At 42.4% G+C, this 23,208-nt stretch overlaps 2 protein-coding genes across 7 annotated transcripts in view; one reads left to right on the top strand and one right to left on the bottom strand.

The window, feature by feature from the left end:
* The window catches only part of RPIA (ribose 5-phosphate isomerase A), a 162,688-nt gene that overhangs the window by 61,544 nt on the left and 77,936 nt on the right, over positions 1–23,208 (top strand). The gene's annotated exons all lie outside the window — the stretch shown is intronic.
* Positions 4,128–22,733, bottom strand: LOC141275683 (immunoglobulin kappa light chain-like). The gene is given in 5 exon segments (XM_073791748.1): positions 4,128–4,647; positions 7,981–8,033; positions 22,217–22,448; positions 22,451–22,495; positions 22,685–22,733. Coding segments are annotated over 5 exon segments (702 nt in total). The 3' UTR covers positions 4,128–4,324.

Here is a 23,208-nt window from a genome sequence, read left to right as displayed (position 1 = left end):
GGACTGGGAATTTGAGCATATCTTTTTGAGGGACACAGTTCAACCCATAACACCTGTCTTCACTTCTTTGGGTCGTGGTGGGTCTGGTTTCAGAGTTTTGCTTTATGAGAAGACCCTTGCTTGGGATCAGACGTGCCATTGATTGTTGAGTTTTGCCACCAGAGATGATTGAGAAAGTTTATGTCATTTGAAGGGACATTACTGAGTCTTTCTGAACTCTACTCAGACCCCCAAAATTTCAAAGACGTGATAATAATGAATATTCTCAAGCGGTACAGTGTCAGTGTTGTCCTTCTATCCACTTCTTTCCATGAATGTTCTTTCCCACTTGCTCCAGGACTGACAAAGGAAAGGAAAAAAGAAGAAAAATTGGGTTATAAGTGTATTTAGGGAAAGGACAGCATTTTAGTTACTTCTGTACCTCTTTCAGGGTATAGGCTAAGAAAGGTGCTCAATGTTTGGATGGATGAGTAGGTGAGAGGGGAAGGGCTGGGGTCTGGGGGAGGACAGTCAAAGTTGGTTTTATATGTGCCCCTCCTGCCCCCCGCTTCCCAAACACATAACCTTTCATACATGGGCTCCCAATACCTGGTCCATGTTAATTCCATCCTTTGCCCATTGTTGAATGTCTGTTCCATTCCATTTCTACATGTGTATGCTCCTGGTTAGCCAGATAGAGGAGGAGTCCCTGGGAAGGTAGCATTTGACCCTCTATTCTGTGCAGCAGTGTAAGTACTGGAAGGCAGAATTGTATAGGTGTCAAGAGAGCAGAATTAGGGGACTTCCCTGGTGGTCCAACGATTAAGACTCCTCGCCCTCAATGCAGGGGGCATGGGTTTGATCCCTGGTCAGGGAACTAGATCCCACATGCTGCAACTAAAATATCCCTCGTGCCACAACTAAAGATCCCGCATGCCACAACTAAGACCCAGTGCAGCCAAATAAATAAGTATTAAAAAAGAGAGAGAGAGAGAGCAGAATTAGGCAGGTAGGGATTTGATTCCTGGACCACCACTTACCAGCTGTGTGGCCTTGACCTATTACTTATGCCTCTTAGCCTCTCTTATCTGTAAATTGAGTATATTTCTTTATGTGAACTTATCTTGAAATAGAATGTATATAAAGAGATGTGCACAGATCATAACTTTACAGCTCGATAAAGTTTCACAAAGTGGCACACATCGCATTGTCAAAACTTCATAAGCCCCTTCTTGTCTCCTAGGCACTACCTCACCCCACCCCCCAGCCAAAAGTAATCCCTATCTCAATTTCCAGTTGTGTTTTTCCTGGTTTTGAACTCTATATAGATGATAATATATAGGACATGTCTTTTGTGTTTGGTTTCTTTTGCTTATGTCATGTTTATGAGAAGCATCATTGTGTTGGGTACAGTTGTAGTTTATTAGTTCTCTTACTGAATAGTATTCCAATGTGCAAACATGCTACAATTTAATGATCATTCTCCTGTTGGTGGACATTTAGATTGTTTCCAGTTTTTGGCTTTTATTAATGAAGCTACTCTGAAAAATTCTTGCATGAGCTTTTTTGGTGGACAGGGACACAGTCATTCAGGTGTAGGATTGCTGGGTTATAGAGTATGAATATCTCTCAGCTTTATAGAACCTGACTCACATTTTTTTTTTTTTTTTTGTGGTACGCGTGCCTCTCACTGTTGTGGCCTCTCCCGCTGCGGAGCACAGGCTCCGGACGCACAGGCTCAGTGGCCATGGCTCACGGGCCCAGCCGCGCCGCGGCATGTGGGATCTTCCCGGACCGGGGAACGAACCCGCGTCCCCCGCATCGGCAGGCGGACTCTCAACCACTGTGCCACCAGGGAAGCCCCTGACTCACATTTTAATGAACGCTTTTAACCGTGTAACGTAGTGAGAATTAAATTATGTTGTGGAAAGCAATCAGCATGGTCTTCGGCAGATAGAAGGCCCTCGATACGTATTGTGTGTAAAATGCAACAAAGGCATCATATTCCCTTAAGTTGAAGTGCCGCAATGGACTTAAACATTTCCTATTGCTTGTTCACTTACGTCGTTATCATTGCTTTGTTATTTTACATAGATGTTATTTTACATGGATGACTCTTTTTCTAGCTGTTCGCTTCTTTTGATAGATTTGCTTTTGGTAAATTAGATTCTACTGGATCAAAGAATATGTGATAGTAAGAACCGTCACCCTTAAAAGGACTCTGAGGGCCTGCTGAAGAGGGGAATCACAGAGGCAAGCATCTCAATCCCAATAAAACAGATAATAAGAACCTACTGTATGGCACAGGGAACAGTACTCAATACTCTGTAATGACCTATATGGGAATAGAATCTAAAAAAGAGTGGATATATGTATATGTACAACTGAATCCCTTTGCTGTACCCCTGAAACTAACACAACATTGTAAATTAACTATATTTCAATTAAAAAAAAAAGGGGGGGCTTCCCTGGTGGCGCAGTCGTTGAGAATCTGCCTGCCAATGCAGGGGACATGGGTTCGAGCCCTGGTCCGGGAAGATCCCAAATGCTGCAGAGCAACTAAGCCCGTGAGCCACAACTGCTGAGCCCGTGCACTGCAACTACTGAAGCCTGTGCACCTAGAGCCCGTGCTCCGCAACAAGAGAAGCCACCACAATGAGAAGCCCGCTTGCTGCAACTAGAGAAACCCTGTGTGCAGCAATGAAGACCTAACACGGCCAAAAATAAAATAAATAAAATGAATAAATTAAGAAAAAAAAAAGAGGCAAGCCTGTCATAGCATGGCCCGGGAGAGGGCTGGGAAGATAGGCGGCTTGTGGGTTTCATGGAAGAGCGTCTTATAGGGGACAGTACGGTAGGGTAGAATGGAGGATGATGATTTTTATAAATGATGGTGTCGTTTTTAGCAACTCAATATTTAGTTCCTTAGAACTGCTGGCAGCGGCCCCCAACCTTTTTGGCACCAGGGACCAGGTGGAAGACAATTTTTTCACGGGGTGGGGGGGGTGGGGGTGGGGTTGGGGATGGTTCAGGTGGTAATGCAGGCTATGGGGAGCTGCAGACGAAGCTTCTCTCACTTGCCTGCCACTCGCCTCCTACCGTACGGCCCACTGGGGACCTCTGCCTTGGAAGATAAACTGGGTCATTAGAAAAACAATGTTTTGTTCCTTTTTATGGCTGAGTAATATTCCATTGTATATATGTGCCACATCTTCTTTATCCATTCATCTGTCGATGGACACTTAGGTTGCTTCCATGTCCTGGCTATTGTAAATAGAGCTGCAATGAACACTGTGGCACATGACTCTTTTTGAATTATGGTTTTCTCAGTGTATATGCCCAGTAGTGGGATTGCTGGGTCGTATGGTAGTTCTAGTTTTAGTTTTTTAAGGAAACTCCATACTGTTCTCCATAGTGGCTGTATCAAGTTACATTCCCACCAACAGTGCAAGAGGGTTCCCTTTTCTCTACACCCTCTCCAGCATTTATTGTTTCTAGATTTTTTGATGATGGCCATTCTGACCGGTGTGAGATGATATCTCATTGTAGTTTTGATTTGCATTTCTCTAATGATTAATGATGTTGAGCATTCTTTCATGTGTCTGTTGGCAATCTGTATATCTTCGTGAGGTGGATGGACCTAGAGACTGTCATACAGAGTGAAGTAAGTCAGAAAGGGAAAAATAAATACCGTATGCTAACACATATATATGGAATCTAAAGAAAAAAAAAAAAAGGTCATGAAGAACTAGGGGCAAGACGGGAATAAAGATGCAGACCTACCAGAGAATGGACTTGAGGATATGGGGAGGGGGAAGGGTAAGCTGGGACGAAGTGAGAGAGTGGCATGGACATATATACACTACCAAATGTAAAATAGATAGCTAGCGGGAAGCAGCCGCATAGCACAGGGAGATCAGCTTGGTGCTTTGTGACCACCTAGAGGGGTGGGATAGGGAGGGAGGGAGGGAGGGAGGGAGACGCAAGAGGGAAGAGATATGGGAACATATGTATATGTGTAGCTGATTCATTTTGTTATAAAGCAGAAACTAACACACCATTGTAAAGCAATTATACTCCAATAAACATGTTAAAAAAGGAAAAGAAAAACAATGTTTAAAAAGCTTAACTCAGGAAGGAGAGAGAAATCACAGGTGCAAAGATTCACTTTATTTATTCATTTTCCCCCCAACATTAGCATGATTAAAACCAAAGAGGGGGAGGACGGTGAGGTGGGGAGATGGGCTGGAGGATTGCAATAGGGAAAAGGGCCCGAGGCCTGAAGAGGCGAGGAAGGGGGCTGGGACCCAGCCCAGGTGATGGACGAGCCTGCAGGCCTCTCGCTCTAACAGTCGTTCTTATTGAAGCTCTTGACCAGGGCGGAGGCCAGGGACTGGTGACTGACCTCGCAGGTATAGAGACTATGGCTTTGGTACTCGGAGCTGGACAGCGTCAGGGTGCTGCTGAGGCTGTATGTGCTGTCCTTGCGGTCCTGCTCAGTGAAACTCTCCTGGATGTTGCTGTCTTGGACAACTCCATCCACTTTCCAACTGACTTTGATAGTTTTGGGGTAAAAGCCATTCACTAAGCACATGACAGAGGCAGTTCCGGTCTCTAACTGCTGTTCGGATGGGTGGAAGAGGAAGACAGATGGCCGAGCATCAGAGCCTGAGGAAGGAAGCATAGGGGGTGGTGTTTAAGTAACAGGGAAGTTCTCCACTTGGGTGCATTGTTTGTGGGTGAGCCTGGAACTGCAAGGGACAGACATGCAGAGAGCAGCAGGCTTATTCTGTGGCATCCAGGGAGCAACTAGGGAAGCCAGGAAGCATATTTCTAATCGCCATGATTTGGAGATTTTCCCCTAGCCCCTACCCCTTAAGAAAGTTCTAAATTGTTTTGTTTGAAGTCTTTGCAGCCTTTCGAAGCTCTTTGCATGCCCTTCTGACCTTACCTTTCTCTCCTTCATCTGTGTTCTCTGCCTCCTGCAGGGAACCCAGTGCTTCAGGCCAAGAAACAAAACCACTTCATTGGACCCGTCAGAGTTTAGAAGTGAGAACAGGACTTGCACAGATCGTTTCCCCTGTGCCTCTCCTAGTTCTGTGCAGTGATATCAGGCTGCCTTTCACTTCCTGGGCTTCCTTCGGGCGTGTTGGGGTCAGACCCACCAGGCAGGGTGAGCCCCAAACTCAGTCTGGGCCCGGGTCGGTGGGGGGATCGGCCACTTCACCCTCTGTGATCAGGCCAGCAACTCACCCACTCCTCGCCAAGGCCTCAGAGGGAGACCTGGGTCCTGGCCTGATGGCTGTCACCATATGGGGCAAGGTTCAGCCAGACCAGGAGGGTCAACTGTAATTTTGGCCACCTGCCCAGGAGGAACTGGCTAGCTTCACTTCTGACCCTAAACAGCTGCCAGATGGCCTGCTGGGAATCCCCTTTGTGGGCCTTCAAGCCCTCAGGTGGGAGAGCATGAGTTAAATAACAAACCAAGAATCTTCTTTTGCTGTGAAAAGCCACAGATAAGGGAAGAGATTTTTATAAAGCTATAAACCTTTATAAAGCTATAAGTCTCCATGTTAACCAAGCAGTTTAATATAAGATACTGAAATTTTAATGTTTTGATACTTTCTTCTCTTTTAACCATCATCACTATCTTTTTCAGAGAATTTTATAAAATAGCCTTAGTAGCAAAATAATATGAATTCTAGAAAAAAAGGAGAGGAAATATTCTATGAAGATACTCCTATTTGGGTCAATTTTTGACAGCTTTAAACTTTCTATCTTGCATTAAACAATTAGCATATTTGATATGGAAACTCTTGTAAGACCTCTTACTAGCTTTCTGATGGAGTTTAAAATTTATTAAAAGATGTTTAAAAGACCCTAAATACAGTTTTAGAACAAGTTTAAAGTACTTGATTACAAGTTTAAAGTAAGTTTAAAATACTTACATGGTTTAAATAGTTTGAAAAGGGTTTTAAAATGGCCCTAAAATAGTCCTGTCAGGTTGTCACAAACCAAGAATAATCTTTTTCAAGTATTGCTTTTGAAATTACCTGGAGTAAACAACGACAATAACAAATAACTAAACTATGTTAAAGGGTATATAATTAAAATAGCCCGATTAAAAACGTTCTAATCACAGAATGTGGGGATTGGAAAATATATTCTATTAAGTTTTTATCAATGGCATTTACATATGGCTAGATATTTTGTACACCTGAAATATAATCCTACTGAAGCCATTAAATTTCTGAAAATTAAAAACATGTCACAAATTTATCTGATTTTTTGTCAGCAAATATATCTTAATGATATTTATTTTGAACTCAGTAAAAATTAATTGATCAAAACCTGAACGGCCAGATTGTTGCTGGCCTTCAGTTATATTTTTGCTGGTGTCGATTTTGCCCTGAAACAATTTATATATATATATATATATATATATATATATATATACGTATATATATGTATTTCATTTGGATTGAGCCTTTATTACTTAAATACATTTGATGAGAAGATATTTAAGAAATTACATATCCCTGCAAAAAAATAGCTTTAAGTTCTTTATAGTCTTCTACTGGAAATTTTTATTAAGAGGATATAATAATGTGAATTTCATTTCTGGAATCGCTAATAAAAATCAGGTTTCTCCCTGTTTTCCCCATGTTAACTCATGCCCATCACATTTCTGTTCTCTTCCGTTAGCGACATTATTTGTATCACTGTGTTAGGAAAGAGGGCCACGGCACAGCTGAACGGGCGATCGCGGGGTTGCCGTGGCCTTTGGCGGCATTTAGCGGCCAGGTGCGCCGTCACCAGAGCCCTGGGACCCGGCCGCCAACGTCATTCAATCACGAAAAGAGACCGCCAAGAAGTCTACAGACCACCCTAGCTGTGCCACGGCCTCCTCTGCAGTATAAAAACACCAGCAAGTAATAACAAGGAACATACTCATTAAAATATTTCCTATTTTTCTACATGTCCGTGGGCATCTAAAAATCGCAATTATTTTATTTTCCTTCACTTAAACAAATTACTTCAAAACTGAGCTTTTGGGGACAACCGTCTTTCCTCCATTATGATAAGAGATCATTTCCAGTTTAGTCTAATATAGAAATGTGGCTTTCTAAAAAAGAGTAATCTGTTAAGGTATAGAATTTCTAAATATTGACAGTTTAGCGCTCATTTTAGCCTCTAAAAATGACGGTGCTTCTGATTCGCAATTAAGCGGCACCTTTAACACAAATAAATATGCTTTTCTAACTTCTTACTGATTTTGTAATGCATCCTATTGATTTTTATTCTTACAAAATAATACATCGGACACAAGAGAGAAAACAGACTAAGAAATACATTTCTCTACTTTTCCGTGTTGTACATACAAGCAAAAATCAATACAATATTCGGCAAATTTCAATGAAAATTAATTCGCTTTAACTCTTTTAGAGCTGCAAGGATTCCTTTTTCATCGACACTAATTTTTTTTCCCTTTGAGTCATTCAGTGTAGATTAATCTTTTTGTCTACAAACCCAGGTTTGGAGCTGAGTTTAACTTTTGAAACTGATAAAAGATCTGAAATGTTCTCACTTACCCATCTCCACAAAACTCATACTTAAGCCCCTAAAAGTCAACACTGGCATTTAGACCCAGACACATTTCAGAAGGTAGTAGAGAAAAATTACTTACGTTTAATCTCCAGACGTGTCCCTTGGCCAAAGGTGGTCCTCAGCGTTAACTTAATTACTTTCCCCTCAACAAAAATCTGTTTTTGCTGCTAAAGTCATTTGACTGTCAGATACAGAGAAAATCTGGCCATTTAGATGCCACATCAACTAACTAGCTCTGTGCTCTTCTGAGACAACCTGATGTTCAGTCCCTTTCTGATCTCATTTTCAGAAGAATCCCATTCTCTTCGAAAGTGACCTCAACTCACATCCCAAGCATGAAAACCCCCAAATTTCACGACTCTATAAGAAAGAGGAGTAGAGAAGTGCACTTACGTTTGATTTCCACCTTGGTCCCCTGGCCGAACGTATAAGCCACAGTGAGTGAGCTAAAACACCCCCCTGATCAAAAACCTCCCTCTGAAGCCAATCACAGGAAAAAGGCTAATTCACAGAAAAATCCAGATTTTTCTTCCCCTTTCTCTCCACAAACCCTACTCTCCTTACAAATTCATCCACTTTTCTGTTCAGCTTAAAAATTGACTATCTTCTGGTTTTCTGCCTTTTAACTTTTGGGTCACCAGGAATGAAAAAAATACTTCTGTTTGATCTCTATTTTGGTTCCTGAGCCGAAAGTATACACACGAAGTGTATACACTGAGGAAAGGCCGTGTCAATAAACTAGTCTGAGAGGTTCTTGGATTTATGCATGAGTGATGGAAATAGAAAATTTGGGGGAGAATTCCAACAAACTCATCACTGAAGCTGCTTTCCATGTGGCCCGCAACAAAGTTAGATTCTTAGAATAAATTCTAAACTGCTTGTGGGGATAGAGAGAGAGAGAGAGGGAGAGGCTAAGTGCATGTTTATAAGTTACCCTGAAGACTCTTGATAAGCTAGCTATCTTATCAATGTTCCTCAGCTCTAATATTTCAAGAAACACCATTTTTGGTTTTTATTTGACATGATTAACCAGCCTATTTGAGAGGTCTGCCTCCCACCAGTACCATAGAGTAAATCACCGAGCATTTTAGAGACACAATGACACAATTTTGCTCTTCACAAAGGTTGAAGGATGGGGGCTTCCCTACCTGCCTGCTGAATATTTGTGTCTGATAATCCATCCTGAAGTTTGTGGTTCAAAGGTTTTCTTCAGCTCATCATTCACAGTAGGGTCCCAGGCAGGTGATTCTTTTTTTTTTTTTTTTTTTTTGGTGTACGCGGGCCTCTCACTGTTGTGGCCTCTCCCGTTGCGGAGCACAGGCTCCGGAAGCGCGGGCTCAGCGGCCATGGCTCACGGGCGCAGCCGCTCCGCGGCATGTGGGATCCTCCTGGACCGGGGCACGAACCCGTGTCCCCTGCATCGGCAGGCGGACTTCCAACCACTGCGCCACCAGGGAAGCCCCAGGTAATTCTTTTGACTTCAGTTTGATCCCTCCCTCCTTAGGATCATATTTCTGTCATTTGTACTTGACTTAAGCTGATATTCCAAAAGGGTAGGAGGAAATTCTGGAGTCCACATTCAGTGGTGCTCAGAATCTGATCAATTGCTGGTCTTCGGGCTAGAGTGCCACAGATGGACATCTGCCCTGCGTCTCCAAGGGGGCAAGGATGGCTCCATTAGCCTGGAAGGAGGGAGGCAGAGGAGGTCACTTGAAAACTCGCTGCTGGTTTGCTGCCTTGGAGCTGTGCCTCTTTCCATTCATCTCTGAAGAGAGACATGCTGAGAGAAGCAAAGTCCTTTGCCCAACCGTGTGCAAACGCATGTGCCGTAAACGTGACTCAAGATTTTGGTCCCACTCTGGAAAATGTAGACACTCATCTTGTTTCCACAAGGACATTAAGGCTGCAGGTGTTTCTTGACGTTCTAGAGTGAAAGCGACAACAGCAGCAACGTACCAGGGCTTATGGACCCTTGGAGATTTACATATTGAGGCTTGTGGTTTGCAGCGGGTTTCCACTAGTGATGAGCCCTTTGAGCTCGGCCCTGGAGTTCCCTGGCTCCCTGTCTGTCTGCTTGGCATCCAGCCCTGCGTCTTCTCTCACCCTACTCAGAGAAACCCATGGCGGACCAGCTCCGCAGGCAGCTGTGGAGCTACGTGAATTCAGGTTTGGCTCTTCACACTTTTTGCCTTTGTTGTCAAAATCCTCAGGTCCTTTATGGACACTCCACTCTGCTTTGTGCTGGCTCAGGGACCCTCACTGAGTGCCCCCTCCCACCCCTCTGACCATGCCCCCCCCCCCACCCAGTCTTGCTTATCTTGACTAAGGACCTGGGCTCTGCATCTTTCCTGCCCACCCTGTGACATTGCCTCATTCCCTCAATATGTATATCCTTATCCCATTTCAAAAGGATTTCAATGTCTCTTTGCTTTCTAGTTCCACCAGCTCTTCTGTTCGGCTCCACGGGTCAGTTAAGGCGGTTACCACTCAACCTAATATTTTGCTGCTGTTGACTCTGTTCTGTTCTTCTTGTCCTTGTAGGTTTGTTTATTATTATTATTATTATTTTGGCTGCACCGTGAAGCTTGTGGGATTTTAGTTCCCTGACCAGGGATTGAACCCGGACCCTTGTGTGGCAATGAGAGTGCAGAGTCCTAACCACTGGACCGCCAGGGAATTCCCTGTGGGTTTATTTCTTTAAAATAATTTCTTAAAAAAAATTTATTTTTAGGTTTTTAAAAATTTTGTTGTTTTTTTAAAGAATTTATTCATTTACTTTTTGGCTGCGTTGGGTCTTTGTTGCTGCGCACGGGCTTTCTTTAGTCGCGGCGAGCGGGGGCTGCTCTTTGTTGCAGTGTGCCAGCTTCTCATTACGGTGGCTTCTCTTGTTGCAGAGCACGGGCTCTAGGCACGCGGGCTTCAGTAGTTGTGGCACGCGGGCTCAGTAGTTGTGGCTCACAGGCTCTAGAGCGCAGGCTCAGTAGTTGTGGCGCACGGGCTTAGTTGCTCTGGGAGATGTGGGATCTTCCCGGTCCAAGGCTCAAACCCGTGTCCCCTGCATTGGCAGGCGGATTCTTAACCACTGCGCCACCAGAGAAGCCCCTTAATTTTGTTTTTAAACAAGGGGGTATTGTGATTGAATGTGTGAGTTTAATTCATCATCTTAAACTGTATCTTTCTTAAATTGGCTCCTTTGGGTTCTAAGTGGGGTTAAACTAGGCTGGTTCCTGGCTCTTCTCCCGATACTAATCAGCATCACATTTAAGGGCTGTTAGTCTGGTGCTGGGGAAAGAAGCACAGATCACCTCCTTCCCCTTAAAGCACCCTCCACCCCAAAGTGCCCTGATCATCCTGGCTGAGACTAGAGTTCCGAACCTAAGAGGGAAGGATGGGAAGAGGGCAGGGTGGCGAGAAAACAAACAGCAAAGAAACAAGAAGAAAAGTCAAGAAACCCAACAATTGAAGCAAGGAATAATGTGGACTTTTACATTGAATATGCTGGACCTGTCCACCGCTCTCAAACTCCCTTTGTAATGACAGAAAAAATGTAAAAATGAGAATAAATGTATTCCAGGATTGGAGCATCACAAAGGATCCTGTTAGGAGAAAAAAAAAAATTGGGGGAAAACTGCACAGATTTAAATTACATGATTGAAATGATGGAGCAACTAGAATCTAGAATCTTCCATTCCATCACAAAAATAGGCAGGGGCCCTTGAAGCAGCCAACACTAGTTTTCCCCACAAAGCCCTCAAAAAAGCACATGCACCTCAGAGTTAAAAGACATTGGGACTGGGAGTGGGATGGGGGCTGGTGGAATGTGGAATAACACCCGGGATGCCTGACACTTGCCCTTCAGGCCATGTGACTAGTGATGGAAATAAAAAGGGGTCAAGTGACAGGCATTCAACAGCAATGGGATAAAAGTCTTCCAAAACACCAGAAGATGAAAAAAAATTAATAAACCAAAGTGGCAAAATTCAGGACAAGGAAATAAAAAATCAAGAGAAAAATATGATAAACCGAAATACAAAATAAGATGGGCAGGCCAAGTTCAGATAGAACAAACTATAATAAAAGTTAAGTTATCCAAAGCTTGAAGATAAGGCAAAATGATGACTACTGAGAAAAATTCTCTCCTTGACCAAACTCTACTCAGGCTCCTCTGAACTCTCTTCTCAAGCAGGCCCTGAATTTTGGGCTTCTGTGTTTATCACTGCATTGTCCAGTTTTAGCAAGAATCCTGCTAAGTCAATTTAACCAGAATTCCCCATCCTGCATCCTCCTTGGTATCTAATTGAGTTCCTTATATTCCATCATCTCCCAGGTAATGTCTGAGGACCCTGGTCTGCCTTCAGCAAGGCTCCCATCAGGTTGGTTCAGCCAGAATCAGAATTACCCCTGATGTTTCCTCTTAGAAATTGTCTATCCACTGACCCCTACCCTGCTCCTTGGCTATAAATTCCCACTAGTCCTTGTATTTGAAGCCCAATCTCTCTCCCCTTCTGTATAACCCCTTTGCTGCGTGGTGGTCCCTACACTTATGATGGTAATGGTCCGGAATAGGGTCTGTCTTACCATTTTCTTTTTCTGGCTGTGCTGCGTGGCTTGTGGGAGCCTTGACCAGGGGTCGAACCTGGGCACTTGGCAGTGAAAGAGAGGAATCCCAACCACTGGACTGCCAGGGAATTCCCAAGCCTTACCATTCTTTAATAACTGTCATACATGATTTTTCTTCAACACTATGTGTCCTTTCAAGGTCCTTTGATTTGCTAGAGAAATAAAGTTTGTTTGACTTGTATTTATTACTGATTAAAAACTAGATTCCAGGGCTTCCCTGGTGGCGCAGTGGTTGAGAGTCCACCCGCCGATGCAGGGGACATGGGTTCATGCCCTGGTCCGGGAGGATCCCACATGCCTCGGACCGGCTGGTTCCGTGGGGCCATGGCCACTGGGCCTGCGCATCCGGAGCCTGTGCTCCGCAACGGGAGGGGCCGTGGCGGTGAGAGGCCCGCGTACCGCAAAACAAAAAAACAAAAAAACAAAAAAAACTGGATTCCAGAAAGTTAGATATTAGCCTAGAAAAAACGGATATCATGAAAATGACAAATGATTTTTGTCCGGGAAGACCACGCCAAGCCTTATGGTTTTTATTGCTCTGTAGGACATTAACCAGTTTTGAATCTTGTTTAGCAATCTTATTCTAGCCTTGATAGGGGTGTGTGTGTGTGTGTGTGTGTGTGTGTGTGTGTGTGTGTGTGTGTGTGTGTGTGTGTATCTATGACCTCCTTTCACCAGCTTTATCATCTGGTTCTGTCATCAATAAATTAAATGAATCTTTGACACATGCTCACAATATATATGCATGAGAACTTTAAATTTTTTGGAAAAATTTGTACCTTGACAATATAAACGAGAAAAACTTTACAACTGAAAGACCAAGAACAGTGAATGTAACACACAAATCTGGCCGTATGTTGTTGAAAAGAGATGTATTTAAAACTCATACATAAAATGATTGGAACAACTAATGCAATGGATGAGGGTTGCCAGGCAACTGCTAACTGAAGGAAGGACAATGTGTAATATTGGAGAAATAGAATTAGAGGAAAGAACACTTCCAGGGACAAAATCAAATACAATAAAGAGACTGAAGGGCTCAGACTGTGGGAAATACATTTCTATCAGATTGTTCTGTTTTTGTGAATATCATTTGCAAAGCATGAGAGCAAGGCACTGGGTATTGAGATTGCCAGTTTTCCCAAGGACAGGAAATGGGTGGGCTTGGGGCCCAAGGAGGGGTGTGTCCCTTGGGGCTCAGGGACCATTAGGGGCTGAGAGAGAGGCCGGTGGTGGCAGTGGTGGTGAGGAAGGTGGGGAGGGTCAAAACTCACTTGAAGTCACGGCAAGTGCCTCCAAGTCGTTAACCTATATTCACGCTCATCCTCAAATGTTCTTATGTCAGGAACAGCCCGCTCAGGTTGAGTGATTAGATAGAATGAAATGCTTTCAGTCTCTGGGTCCTTTTCCTCAAGATTCAGCAAGCAGGGAGGTTTGTTTAGCCTAGCTTGGGTCAAGGGCTACCCCTTGGCTAAGGAAAGTGTTGGTCCCATGACATCCTCAGCTGACTCCACCTAATCAGAAAGAAGTAATTCCTCAAAAGGGGAGGTTAGTTTGCTCTTAGGAAGTGCAAGGATGCAGTTAGGAAATGGAATGTCCATTGCTCTCTGTTCTTCCGTGTATTTTGAATCCTCAGCTGGTGAATTAGGATGTTTTGACTATAGATAAAAGATACAATTTACCAAGAAGATTTCATAGTGATGGACTTTTATACTGAGTCAAAATGCATCAAAATACATTAAAAATTTTTATTAGAGACACAGTAAGAACTTGAGAAAATGACAATTACACCAGAAGACTTTCTTTTTTTTTTTCTGCCTATTGGGAATAATAGGTATTTTTATTAAACTATTACTGGCAGTCAGTATTGTGCTAAGTGCTTTATATATATATATCACTGTTTTTGATTGTGAGATTAATTCTGTTAGATAGTTGCTTTCTTCATGTAAGAGATGAGGAAACTGGTGTAGGATGATCTTAAGTAACTTGTCCAAGGTTACATTTAGTAAGTAGCAGAGAAGAAGACTTTCTGTATAGACAAAGAAGTTGGGACCAACACAATGAAAACTGGAATCTCTCTCCCTTCTTCTTTCCTTCCCAGGCCCATCATCCTATCCTGTGTGGAATAACAGAACTGACAATAGTGTGAAATCATTTTGCCGGCATCAACATGTTAAAGATTATTTGCCTCTTTCCCAAGTGTGTTTATGTAATAAGGCACATTTCCAAAAGTAGCTGAGAATATTTCTGTCTAAGTTCCCTGGTGGAGAAGCACAAGCTTCAAACAGATTCTTTCTAATCCACATACTGACCCCCATTAGAAAAAGAAAAAGAGATATATGTCTCAATTCATTTTAATATATGTGTGTATATATATAATACACACATATATATCAGTAGATACTTGGGTATATAACATTGAAAACATAATCTTTTCAAATGCCTGTGGAATATTTATAACATTTAGCTGTGTACTGGGCCAAAAAGAGAATGAAACATTTATACATTGTCCCAAAGTAGAAATCATTTTGGACACATTATCTTTACCACAACGCAATAAACCTAGAACTTAGCCATAAAGTAGCCAGCTAACAGATTACTGACTTGGAAATTAAAAAATGACCACTCTAAAAATCTTAAAAAGGAAATATATCAAATTACAGAGCAACGAATTATTGAAGCGTCAACAACAGTGAGAATACTGCATATTAAAATGCAGTATTTTATTTATTAAATATTAAGTATTTATTAAATACTCTTAGTATTTAATACTGCATATTAAAATTCATGGGATGGAATCAAAGTGGGTCTCAAATGAAAATGTGTTTTCTTTACTGATTAAAGAAGAACCAAGAGGACTTCCCTGGTGGCACAGTGGTTAAGAATCTACCTGCCAATGCAGGGGTCACGGGTTTGATCCCTGGTCCGGGAAGCGTGCCGGAGCAACTAACATGCCGTGGAGCAACTAAACCCGTGCACCACAACTTCTGAGCCTTCACTCCAGAGCCCACGAGCCACAACTACTGAGCCCACGCGCCACAACTACTGAAGCCCGCGTGCCTAGAGCCTGTGCTCTACAACGAGAGAAGCCACTGCAACGAGAAGCCACCGCAATGAGAAGCACGCGCACCGCAACGAAGAGTAACCCCAGCTCGCCGCAACTAGAGAAAGCCCGTGCACAGCAACGAAAACCCGACGCAGCCAAAAATAAAATAAATAAATTTATTAAAGAAAAAGAGCCAGGAGATCAAACATAATAAACTAAGCATTAAACTCAAGGAGCTAGCCACAGAACAAGATGAACCAAAAGAAGGTAGAAGGACATAATTAGTAAAAATAAAAACAGAAGCACATAAAAAACAAAGCTATTTTGGTGAATAAAACCAAGAGATATTTATTTGAAAATGATCAATAAAATAGACAAATTTCTGGACAGTGTGACCAAGGAAAAAGAGAAAAACACATATAGACATTGAGAATGAGAAAGAGATTACAGCATACCAAAAAGCTTTTAAGAATTAAAGCACGTGCTGCCTGGATTTCCCCCATTCTTCCAGCCTTCTGGGGCCATCCTCACTATTATTTTTTTCCATTTCTTTTTTTGGTAGTGACTTGGGGGTAACCTCGCTATTGAGATATAATTTACATGCCATACAATCGACCCATTTAAAATACACAGCTCAGTGTTTTTTAGTATATTCACCATATCACACTACAAATGCAACCGTCATCATAATCTAGGAATATTTTCATCAGCTCGAAAAAGAAACCCCGTTCTCCTTCTCTATCACCTCTTAGTATTCTCATCCTTCCCAGCTGCTGGCAACTGCTAATCTACTTCCTGTTTCTCTATATTTTCTCATTCTGAACGTTCCATAAAAGTGGAATCATAATAGGTGGTCTTTTGTGTTAGGCTTCTTTCGCTTAGCCTAATGTTTTCAAGGTTCATCTCTGCTGTAGCATGAATAATATCCCACTGCATGGATATACCACATTTTGTTTATTCATTAATCAGTTAATTCACCCTTTTTTGTTATTCAAATAAAACTGCCCGGGGCCCCCCTGTGACATGTTGGTGAAGGCTCCACCTTTTCAAGGATTCTCAGAAGCTTCTCAAACGTGTGGTCCCTTCCTGTTTCAGATTCTTATGGCAATGGGATTATTGATCTCCCTGACTGCTGTCATGATTCCTGTACCATTGCCTTCTCTCTGCCCCTCCTCACTTCATGCTTGACTCGTCCTCTTACTTCATTTTCCAGAAACCCACTTGTCCAGGGTTTCTAGGTTAGGCAGGGTTGGTTTGATAGAATGTTTATTCTTCTCATTTTCTACCCATATTCAGATTAAAGCCCCCCTAGGCCATTGCTCTTTTAAAATTTTATTTTTGTTTTTAAATTTTTAATATTTTCTTCCAGTTTTATTGAGATATAATTGGTGTATAGCACTGTGTGAGTTTAAGGCATACAGCATCATGATTTGACTTACATACGTCGTGGAATGATGATCCCAATAAGTTTAGTGAACATCCATCATCTCATACAGAGACAATATTAAAGAAGTAGAAAACACATCCTTTTCCTTGCGATGAGAATTTAGGGTTTACTCTCTTAACAGCTTTCCTATGTAACACACAGCAGTGTTAATTATCTTTATCAGGTTGTACGTTACATCCCTAGTACTTATTTATCTTATAACTGAAAGTTTGTACCTTTTGAACACCTTTATCCAATTTCCCCTTCCCCCAGATAGGCTTTTGCTTTTTGAACATCTAAATGAAGGGCACAATTCCTTATCTCCCAGAATAAATGGAATAATTTGCCCAAGAAGAGATAGACACTAATTTTAGAAGAAATTGAGGAGTTTGTCAAAGACCTACCTCCTCCAAAAGAACCTAATACAAGACAGTTTTCAAGCAGTTTCTTTATAAGCTTTTTTTTTTTTTGAAACTGATAATTCCTATGTCAAGGAGATACACAGATATGGAATACTTTTCAATTTATTCTCTGAGTTGGCATGACTGTGATACTGCAAGTGGACTGGAGCAGTCCTCAAATGAAACCTAGGACCCTTACAGATTAGAAAGGCTCATCTCTGTTCCTTGAACGCAAATTTCATGGCCCTTTAAAGTGAAGTGAGGAGAAAGGGTAAATATTTAATCAATCTTGTAATTGGCGTGGCTGGGAATTTGGATAAGTACTAGACAAGGAGTAGCTGACGAAATTAATACCAGAAACCAGGAGGAGTCTACCCAAATGTAAGGCACATACACCGGGACACATCAACCTAGGGAAGAACCAAGATCACAAAAATAACCACGCACAACGTATCATTGACACTTGTCTCTGCCCAGGATATCATACCTTCCACTTCCATGAAAAAGAATATTCTTCACATCCCTCATTATTTCTTGCATCACGCAGGCATCTCATGAGGGATCGCACTCACCGCTGCACTCTCCGTGATTAACAAGTGTCTGGCATACACTTGGTGTCCAATACATGTTTACCCAAATGAATGAGTGAAACGAACAAGGATTGTTCAGCAGTCACGTGGTACTTGCTGTTTTCTCCTCTCTTGCTCTGGCGCGCCCTCTGGTGATCACTTTCGGTAATTTCTGAAGCCCTGAAAACTGCTTCTGAAGGTGGTGCCTTAACTGGGACTGTCTGAGCTGCAGCTGAGCCTGGGACCATGTTAGACTGAATAGTTTATAGGCTTAGTGTGATCTTGGAGGGTCTTTGTAGAGCCTTGCCTCCCAATTAAAGTACTTCCATCACATTTCCTGAGGCACTTGGCAAAACCTTCGTAAACCAGGAAAATTGTTTGCACAGTTGCCGTCTGTTTCCCTTAAGTCAGTGGAGGCATTTTAATGCATTTTCTGAAATCCAGTGACAGAATGAAAAATGAGTCTGTGCAGCATGAAAATACGTTTCTTTCTTCAGCGTGACAGCTGCTCTGGAACTCAGTCAGGATACAAACATCACATTTAATATAGAAAAGAGCCTTAACTATTGACTTTTATAACTGAGGAAACAAAGGCCCCCTTAATGATACTGAGGTTGTAGGAGCACAGTCAGGGTCTAAACCTTTGCCTTCTAAGAACCAGTTTGTGATTTCCGCTAAATGCTGCCAGTTGGAATAATCTTCAGCCTGATAAGTGTATTAACTAAGAGCAGTGATAGCTACTCTAATAGATACTATCCAAAGCTTCAGTGACTGAATGCACTGGAAATTTGTTTTTCACTTGTGTGAAGTTCTAATTGGCAGTGGAGGGTAGGGTTTCTGTCCCATGCTGTCTCTGAGGGACACAGGCTGACAAAGGCCATCTTCAGCTTAAAGCTCCTGTGATGAGTTGCAAGACTACTGATTAGGAAAGGAAGATTGACCTCACAGTCACAACCACTGAATCGGGCTGGAGTTCCAGGCTAGAATGGAGGCTTTGCGGATGGTGAGCTCTACACATAATGAAGTTCTCCATTGCTGCCTAAGAGACTTTGGCTATTGAAGGAGAGGGTAAAACCCGAGTGACCCAAACTCTCCAGGTAGGTAGGCAATCACTTTGGTAGAGTGGTATTTATCATACTTCCCACATCCTGCCTTACATCATGGACTTTTATAATCGTATTTGAACAGCTTGAAATACTTCTGTATTCGCCATCGTGCCTCTATACTGAGTACTCAGTGATTGCTCTTCAAACTGAATTTGATAAATATGTATATTTGGGAATATGTTACATTGAAACTACTTGGATATATAATTTAATTAGAAAAATTAGAATGTTTATGGATAAATCAACAAGTATCTCCTCCCTCCCTCCCTCCCTTCCTTCCTTCCTTTTTTCTCCACACTAGTATTGCTGGGGTCCACTGTTGTGCAGACAGCATTAACATAATGTCATGAGGTATGACAAAATATGTACAGATCCTTGAAGAACATGGAGAACTACATATCTTATCAAATATTCTCTAGATGGGTGCAGGGTCTCTCCTGCCCAGTGCCATGCAGGCTTCATCCCAAGGGCTGCCACATCCTATTTATACCTCCCAGAGCAGTAGGGCAGTGACTGAGGTGGGGAGAGAGATTGTAGCACTTAGATTTACATGGAATAATTAAACAGAAAGGAGATGACAAATACAGAAAATTCTTTCTTCTGGACAGGTCTTTACTATTATAGCCTTAGAAAAATTACTGCTGATTATTTTGTCTTTTTGTGAGATGGTCTCCTGGAGTCACTGACACAAATGCTGGAGATTGTGTGATGGGTGTTTCTGCTCTGGTCTCTGTTTAGGGAGGAAAAGAGAAAAGATGAATCAAAAGCATCATGTTTGTTGAGAATGCAAAAAACCAATTTCATATACAAATGCCATATTTTTTGGTCAAGATTCAGAGGACTTAAGTGCTGCAAAAAGAGGAACTATTTCTCTTACCAGAGATCCAGAGAAGCAGAAAGATGAGGGGAGCCTGGGAGCTCATAGCCTTGGCCTGGCGTTCACTTGTCGTCAGCGTCCTCACCAGTTGAACAATACACATTCTATGGCCTCTGAGATGTTGAGGGACTTATGTATGGGAGCAGTATGCAAATTACATGGTATGTGGTGGTGGGATGGGCAGGCAGTGTTTAACTGGCAGAGTGTGAAACTTCATGCATGAGCTGTCCATGGTGATATTGTCAGAGCTTTCCTTACTCTCAAAAGGGCTGTGAGTAAAATCTAAACTCCTGGGCAAATAGCATCATCCTTCCTCTGCTTTGCTTTTCTGCCCCCAGACTTTTCATTATTCTGCACTATTCAGTATTCCATCTGCTGCCATTCTGATGCTAAGTAAACTGGGGTGATAGATACCATGGCAATACTCCTGACATCATCAACCATTGCCCCCATTTTTGGGTTACACGCTCAGGACCATAATTACTTCACATCGTGGTTGAATACAGGATTCAGAGAGGTGTCTACGTAATGCTGTTTCCAACTGCACACTTGCTTCCGTGATTACTCAGCTCTCTGTTCCAACATTTACACACGTATTAGTTACCCTAAACCATAATTACTTACACTGAGATTTTTTCACATTAAAATTTTAAAATTTTCTTTTGACTCAAGTGAATTCATGTCTACTCGGTGGTACTGGGTAGAACCTAAAATAATTTTCCTTGTATACCATCCGTCTACATTTCAGAAAAAACTACATGCTGCATTTGAAAGTGGAAACTTGAGAACTACAGCTAAAGAATAGGGCAAAAAAGATGAAGGGTGAGACATTAAATTGCTACTGTCAGTTTGAAAGGAAAGTAAGATGTGTCTTTCTTTTCCTTAATCAAATTCTGTTTACCTGATGCCCACACAAAAACTTGTAAAAGAATGTTCATAGCAGAGGCATTGAATTCACCAAATACTGGGAACAACCCGAATGTCCATCAAGTGTTGAATGGAAAAGCAAAATGTGGCCTATTCGTATAATGACATACTATTTGGCCATAGTAAGAAATAAAGTACTATAATAAGCTACAACATGGATAAACCTTGCAAACATTATGGTAAATGAAGTGAGCCAGTCACGAAAGACAACATGCAGCACGATCTGTTTATATGAAATATTCACCGTAGGCACAGACAGTAAGTGGTTACCTAGGACTTGGGGATGTTTGATGCTGGAGGAAATGGGGAGTAACTGGTAGTGGGTACAGGATTTCTTTTCGAAAATATAAAATTGACTGTGGTGATGATTGCACAACTCTTATACTAAAGTCCATCATAGTGGACAAGATAAATTGGTGAACTATATTGTATATGAATTATAATGCCATAAAGGTGTTAACAAAAAGTCTAGAGTTTCAAGAGTGAAGAGACCTTCGGCGAGGAACAGCAAGAATATGTGAGTAGGGATTCCCTGGTGGCGCAGTGGTTGAGAGTCCGCCTACCGATGCAGGGGACGCGGGTTCATGCCCCGGTCCGGGAAGTTCCCACATGCCGCGGAGCAGCTGGGGCCGTGAGCCATGGCCGCTGAGCCTACGCCTCTGGAGCCTGTGCTCCGCAATGGGAGAGGCCACAACAGTGAGAGGCCGGTGTACTGCAAAAAAAAAAAGAATATGTGAGTAGTAGAAACCAAAAGAGCTATTTGTAAGCCTGGGGCTTTGTGTTCTGAGATGTGTTTTGAACATTTAAAGATTGTCCATTTTTTTGAATTATTGAGAAAGAAATTAGTCCTAAAATGGAGTTACTAGAATGATCTGTGATGCTCTTCAACTAGGTGGATGACCTTGAACAGCTCCTACCACCTACCTCTCTGGGTCTTGTTCATCTCTATTGAATGGCACAGCAAGTGTGATTTTTAAAAAATCCCGTTGAGATTTTGATTTTGACTAGGTTTTTTTCAATTTCTTTGAATAATATTCTGGAGTCTACAGTGTATTTTGTTATTTTTTCCTAAATATATGATGTTTTGGATGCTCTTGTAGATGGTGTGTTTTGTAATTTTAATTTTTATAATTTGTTGCAGTTATAGAGAAATCAAATTGGTTTTTTTTTGGTTTTTTTTGTATATTCACCTTGAATCCAGTGGTTGGCTATTTCTTTTATTGATTTCAGTAGTTTTTCTATAGATTATTTTGAATTTTCTCTGCACACAATCCATTCATCTTGACAGTTTTAATTCTTCCTTTCCAGTTCTGTTTTTTGTTGTTGTTATTGTTGCCTTATTGCACTGGCCAGGACAGGTATATCTTTAAAGGCATCCACTCATGTGCGTCTGATCCAATGCCACTGGCAGAGAAATTGTGCCTAAACCTGGCTGTGCCTTTAAGTCCAAGAAAAATTCCAGGAGTCCGCGTGCAAATCTTGTCATGGGGTTACTTTTCAGAACGTTAAGATTTCCAAATAGAGGTAGAGATGCTAAAACTGCACAGCCGTCACAGCAGCTGCTTATAAAGGAAACAGCTGGTATAATGAAAAACCCTCAAAGGTTTGTGGAGGCTTTTGTTTCACGTTGAATCACTGTGGATACCCGCTATAGTACTGATAGCAGTAATAAACAGCAACATCTTCAGGCTTCAGGCTGCTGATGGTGAGAGTAAAGTCTGTCCCCGACCCACTGCCACTGAACCGGGCTGGGATGCCAGAGGCCCTGGTGGTTGCATCATACATGAGGAGCCTGGGAGCCTGCCCAGGTTCCTGCTGGTACCAGGCTAGGTAGTTGCTAACACTCTGACTGGCCCTGCAGGTGAGGGTGGCGCTTTCCCCTGAGACAAAGACAGGGAGGCTGGAGACTGTGTCAACGTGGCTTCTCCAGTGGTATCTGAGATTGGAAATAAAACAAAAAAGTCGCTCATGTAATCTAGATCCTACTTACTGTCTTCCCCACAGGGCTAGGATCATGGATCTACACTGAGCCTTAATTTTTTGCTTGCTGAGTAGAGGTGCAGGACCCAACTGCATGAACCAAAAATCTTCACTGACATGCACAACCATCCCATGTTCCTCTCACCTGGGATCCAGAGTAACAGGAGGCAGAGAAGCTGAGCTAGGGCTTCCATGATCCACTCAGAGGCAGATCTGAGGCAGATCTTCCCCAGAGCACTGACTCAGGCATAGATATGGGCTTTGGGCAACAGGGCGGGCTGGGAGGAACATGCAAAGCAGCTGGGATGGGGCGAGCTGGGTTTCCAGCTGCAGCAACCACGTGCCTCCTCTTCTCTACACTTGAGCAACCCATCCCCAGGTGGTCAAGTCAGAAAAGCCTATTGACTTAGTCTGAGGGATGAATTTTTCTCCTCTGGTCACAGAATTTCCTTCCCGTGTCCTCTCACTTCATTATTCACCTAGATTCAGAGAGATGGTGTTTGGTATGAGCCTGCTGGGAACAAAATAGATGCCTTTGGTTCTGTTTTCCTCTTTCTACCAGCACTATGCCTAGATGTCTCCCTTGGTGCATGCTTGGGTCAAAACGGATTGAGAAGTTTATAGGAACTTTATGTTCCGGATACACCTTTCATTTGCAGCACAGTGCTG

The sequence above is a fragment of the Tursiops truncatus genome, chromosome 14 (genome assembly GCF_011762595.2).
Source record: "Tursiops truncatus isolate mTurTru1 chromosome 14, mTurTru1.mat.Y, whole genome shotgun sequence".
Taxonomy (NCBI): domain Eukaryota; kingdom Metazoa; phylum Chordata; class Mammalia; order Artiodactyla; family Delphinidae; genus Tursiops; species Tursiops truncatus.
The sequence above is the reverse complement of the archived record's forward strand: the minus strand, read 5'-3'. Positions and strand labels throughout refer to the sequence as shown.